At 44.6% G+C, this 5,881-nt stretch overlaps 1 protein-coding gene across 6 annotated transcripts in view; it reads right to left on the reverse strand.

The window, feature by feature from the left end:
• NRF1 (nuclear respiratory factor 1) overlaps window positions 1–5,881 on the reverse strand; it is a 125,726-nt gene that overhangs the window by 63,308 nt on the left and 56,537 nt on the right. For all 6 annotated transcript variants that reach the window (XM_004707811.3, XM_045288809.1, XM_045288808.1 and 3 more), the window contains one exon: window positions 671–785. In XM_004707811.3, coding sequence (XP_004707868.1) covers window positions 671–785 — 115 coding nt within the window. The remainder of the gene's footprint in view (window positions 1–670; window positions 786–5,881) is intronic.

Genomic DNA, 5,881 nt, shown 5'->3' on the forward strand with positions numbered 1-5,881 from the left:
ACCTTCCTATTTCCTTATTTGACTATAGATCTACAGCTATATTTTTATTAACAGTATATTCTCACCTTCCTATTTCCCTCATTTGACCATAGATGCACAGCTATATTTTTATTAACAGCTTGTTGGCACTTCACTCAAAGCATACAATCGTTTAACCGCATCAGGAAGCGTCCTACAATCTTTACCAGTCAATTTGAGAACACTTTCTTTTGCTCCAGGCTCATTGTTACTCATGTATTTCACTATATTTTTTTCCCTTTGTACTTAGTACCACCTGGCACCCTACCTATTTGCTTACTTTCTGTCTCCCTTCCCTAGAACGTAAGATCTTCAGGGGGCTTTGTTTTGACCACTGTTGTATTTCTCGGTGCCAACACAGAGCGGGCACACACGCTTTCTCTGGGTGAACTACTGTGGTATCTGCTACATCAGTGAAACCCTATTTCTAGGTTTCCATCCGTCTACCCTTGTCAGACTCACAGCAGCACTTGTGAGAACGGCACAGGCTCAGGCAGTGTTTTTTCCTGTGGACCTAGGTCACTATGAGCTGGAACTGACTGGACGGCACCTAACTACTCCAACGTTAAAGCTGAATCTCGCCATCGAGGAATCCGACCCAGCACCCGATGAAGCGCACGAGGCTAGCGGGGACGTGGAACGGCGCCCTCACCGGAGCAAGCGTGTTTGCTGCCTCTTCCGGATGGACGGGTTAGATTCGAACACGTGTGGCCGTTTCCTTTTCTTTCCTGTTGCCACAGCAGCAGCAGCAGCCATTCCCACGGGACCTGGAAGAAGGACAGACATGCTGAGGAGGCCGGTGCCTGTGGCTAACGGGGCAGGTTGTTGTCAGTAACCAGAGGATGTTCTAGCTCTGACAAATACACTTCACCATGATGAAGAGGAGTCATACTTTAATTGACCAGTAAACCTTACCGTGGATCTCTGGGGACATGCAGAAGGATTTACCCCTCCCCAGGCCACACCAGATGGCAGTTTGTGGAGCGTGGGTCTGGCCTGCTTTCGCTTGGCCAGCATGTCCGTGTGGCCTCGCGGTATCCTCAGAGGTGCTGGGGAAGTGGTGGCAGTGGAGAGAGAGCTTGCTCTCAAGCCTACGGATTCAAATTTAATCCCCACCCCTGTATTTCTCTTTGAGTTATTCCAAGACGCTGCCAGTGAAGGAAGTCAGGGGTCCTGACACACACCAGGCACCCCAGCAGCAGCCCCCACCTTAAGAGAGCTATCCAGAAGAACACCATCGTAATTGGAAAGCTCTTCATAAGCGTCTGGGAGTCGTGCCAAAAATGGAGCTGTTCACCACAAGGTCAAGCTGATGAAAGCCTCCTGGCAAGAGAAGTTCCTGACTCCACGGAGCAGATGTTAACAGCCTAGCCTGGAGTGCCCCTGAGACGGATGGCTGCAACACAGGGTAGGCCCTGAGGAACCACGATCAAGGCCAGGCCCCGACCTCCAGCTGTCCCTGCAGACCCTCTGAAAGGGTTAAGTGCACAGGATGCTGACCCACATTTGTACCAGCACAGGTGTCTATGGTCGGAGTGGCTCACTTGGAATCAGCCTGCCTTGCCTAGCTGACATTACTGAACTCTTTGATCAAAGATACTCTAAAAGAATCCTGACCAGAGGTTAAAAAATGCAGAACACAATGTCAAATTCTCTTGAAATCCAGACTTTCTGAAGTCATGGAAGTTGAACGAGTCCCTGAAATTCCTGTAAGATACTCTTTAAACATTAAACCGAAAACAAACAAGAAAACAAAACACAAAAACCCCAAGCCACTGCCATCACGATGTTTCTGACGCAGCGCCTCTAAGTGGGGATTCTGGGCTTTGTTAATCTGTGTGGGAGCATACAGCCTCGTCTTTCTTCTGTGAAGTGGTTAGCAGTCTGGTGCTTACGTGAAACTCACCGTGTCTCTTACACCAAAAATAAATAACCTGGGTCATTTCCTTTGGAGCACTTTTTGCTTTCTGGAATGATCTTACTTTTAAGATCTGCTTCCTTGCCCCCATCTCCGAGCTGGCAGTTCCTTCCTAAGCCAGCTCCTGCCGACAGTCCACCCGATGCCTGTGGTATAGTAACCCTAGCAAGTCGTTGTTGGACGATTAACTAGTAAATCGTGTCTAGCAGCAGGGCTCAGTTGCCACACTTACCACTGCAGCATTAGAGCTTTTCCACAAGATTGGCCTGGATTCATGGTGTTAGGTTGCCCTCTTCTGGGCGGTTTAAGAATTTCACAAAACATATTTTCAAAATATTTCAAACTTATTTTAAAATTCACTATTCCAGAATCCCACCCTTGTGGAAAAGCTGGATGGAAAGATAACAGGTGCCCACCCACCCCTGAACTTTGTGACACCCCTCACAGAGGGATGGCTGGCTGTAAGTAACGAAGTTCCCTTTACTCCATCCACCTTCCTTCCCTACGTGCAGGGGGTCATTCCTCATCACTGGGTTTATGATAATATTATCACGCAAGATAATATCACGCATTTTTAAAGTTGAATTGAAAGAAAAAAATTCCCAATACAACACTAGACATGAAGTCTTCAAGTCTATCGTGATGTGAAGCACTTATTGTCAATGGCCAAGAAAATAAAGCAATGTTTGCTAGGCTAGGAGAGAGTTTAAAAAACAAATCAAAAACGTTTATTACTTTTATTCTTGGAACCATGGGAAAGGTCTTCATAGTTATATAACACACCCACTTAGAAGTGTCTTCATTGTTAAAATGCTTACTGAGCAGCCACTAGAAGTGTTTGGGGCACTATCTTTGCCTTTTCTGAGAAATGACATTGGAATCCTGACACGTTAAACCAGAAATCAGGGCCTGCTATCACAGAAGTGTAATTATATCGGTGTGCATGTGTCTGTGTGTGCACATACACTGGGAGAAGGGGAGGGTGATTTAAAAAGAAAAAAGGGCAGAATATTTAAAACTTGGACTTGCCCAGGAAAATCTCATGTCTGATTAGATTGATATAAACAGAGTACAGCTATTAAGACAATTTCTGCTCCTGAGCAATTTCTCATTTGGGTCAGCTCTTTAGAAATAAATACTAAAAGCTCCCTCATCATCTATTCCAGAGTCTATTCCATTATCTGAAACCATTCTAACACTTAATCCTGCCTCCTCCTAGGTTCTTCCACCATCTGTTAGCAAGCTTTTTTTAGAACTTCAGACTTTGCTCAGGGAGGAAAAGGAGACTTTGTGTCTTCCTCTGTTACTGCTAGGATTTGCGGTCACTCTGGATTTGGAGGAGGAGATGAGCTGATTGCTAAGGAAGGGCTTTTGATTCGGGCTAACCTTGGAAGATGGGCAATTTCTTTTAGTGACAATATGATTCTGCAGTGTGCACACACTTCTGAATAAAAATCCAGTCCAAAATTCACAATGAAGGTCATTAGTATGGAGAACATTTCTGCTGTTGCAGATATTAATCCAAAAGTAAGGCTTCCTCAAAGAAATCTCACCTCTTCAAAATAAAAACAAAGGTATTTCTCACCAGTGTCATCTCATCACCAATGAGAGCAGTGGTAAAGAACACATTTCTTGGGTCACAGCATTGACAAGTTTGAGAAGCCTCGATCGGTGCAATACTTTCGTTACACAGATGTGAAACGGAATCCAAGTGACTTGACCCTACTTTTGCTAACAGCAGACTAGGGAACTCTCTCTCAGACCAACCTTCTTGCTAAAGACAACGGCAAAAGCTACAACAAAACAAACAGCAAAATTATTTCTCTTAGAGACACGAAGGAATAAACGAGAGTAAGGACTCATCAGGCCAAGACCCAGAAACGAGGCAGGCGTGGGAGCCGTGGTCGCTCCGGGGTGTCTGCTCCCCATATGGCACAGAGTGGCACTTTGCCAGTCAGGAAGGACCAGGTGGTTACAAGCTAGAGTTCAGTTTTTATCACCTGGATAAGCTCCTGTTTAAGGGTTAGAACTATAATGGACTGCACCCTAACCATGAAGTGAACTAAAGTAAATCAGTCCTCTTGTGAAGTACACCCTAGATTTAGGTCATTTGGTGGCCCAGAAAATCCTAAGACCTAATTCTGGGTTCAGATAATTCAATATTGTTAGTGTACTCAAGCACCTGACAAAAGCAAACAAAAATCCGTTCTAAAAGATAACATTATCTTAGATCTCAAACACATCATACAGGACCCATTCCAATAGAATCAGTGCATACAGAGAAAAGCCAACATGAACAGAAATAGACCTACAGTTACTTATACCCTGTAACCAAAATTTGTAACTCTGTGGGCAGATTTTAAAGTAGCTTACACATAGCTAAAGAGAAAAATCAATAAACTGGAAGAGAGGAGAAACGATGCAGAACGCAGCCAGAAGTGGTCAAGGGCGGTGCTCAGAGGAGGGTGAGGGAGAGAAAGGCTCAGCGCAGGTGCGTCACGTCAACGAGTCACGGAACGGACTCTTAGGATGGAGCAGCAGCAAAATCTAAACAAGTACTGACTATGATTTTCTAGAATTTATGACAGACATTAATCCACAAATTTAAGCTGTCCAAAGAATGCAGAGCAGAATAATTAAGCAGAAACTCATAGTCAAACATATCACAAAACTGAAGGCAGAGAGGACCTTAAAAGCAACTAGGGTGTGATCTAAGTGGGGAAGATAAGTTCCAAGGAGCAAGTGTTAGAATGAAACAGCTGACTTCTCAAAAGACGGTAGAACAAGATCTTCAGGATGAGAAAGAAATTAACTGCCAACCTAGAACTCTAGACCCATGAAAACATTCTTCAAGATACAAAGTTAAAGGCATTCTGAGAAGTTATGTGACTAGCAGAGGCATGCTGAAGAAGTACTAAATGATACTAAAGTACTAAAGGCAAAAGAAATATCACCTCAGAAGACGGGTTGGAGATGCCTGTTCTTCCCCACCACCCAAAAACAACATTACTATGTATAGACAAAATAATAATAATGGTTTTAAATAGACATACAGGTGTGTGTGTGTGTGTGTGTGTGTGTGTGTGTGTGTGTAGGAGTACCACTGGAAGGCTCTGTGATACTTGTATTATCTAGAAAGAAGATAGAGTATCACTGATTTACTACATGGATTGAGAATGTCCACTTTAATTTTGAGGGGTATCGCTAATAGCAAAAATGCATATTACTAGGGATCGAGTGGAGAGGTCTGAAGGGCCGGCCCTAATCCCAACTACGTGGACTCCTGCCCCTCCCCCCAGAAGAAGTTACTTCAGGTGACAGCACTGAAGCTGCAGCTCAGGGAGAGGGACACGTCTGACCAGAGCACACAGGAGCAAATGATGGGAGAGGAAGAGAGAGTGGAGGACATCCGGGCCCTCCAAGCCTTGAGGATGATATTCCCGCTCAGAGCAGCCAATCCACAAAGAAGACTGGCCCCACTATGAGACACAACATCCCTTACTGACCCATAGCCCTATAAGGGACAATACTGGAGACACAGTGTGGGAATTGCGCCCAATCTGATCCCACCACACCGAGGCAAAACACTAAGGGTGTGGAACAGAGCAATGAAGTCCCCAGGGAATATTAAAAATAGACTTTGGGGCCAGGGCTTGGCACCCCATCAGACTGGAATGGAAAAGAGAGGCCAACAAACAGTCCTTGAATTAACTACAAACTTTTCTTTTTTGTTGTTGTGTTGTGGGTTTTTTGTCATTGGCTTCTTGTTGTTGTTTTGTTTTCTTTTGTTGCTTGGTTTTGCTCTGTCTTGTTTTTGTGCATATTATTATCTCCATAAGTCTATCTAAATAAGATAGGATGGATGAACAATCTGGAGGAGAAAACAAAGAGACCGACAGTTCCAGGGGACGTGGGAGAGGGGGAGGTGGGGGGAAAGGAAGTGGT

This window comes from Echinops telfairi, unplaced genomic scaffold (genome assembly GCF_000313985.2).
Source record: "Echinops telfairi isolate 266 unplaced genomic scaffold, ASM31398v2 ScPeMD7_23;HRSCAF=83, whole genome shotgun sequence".
Lineage (NCBI taxonomy): Eukaryota > Metazoa > Chordata > Mammalia > Afrosoricida > Tenrecidae > Echinops > Echinops telfairi.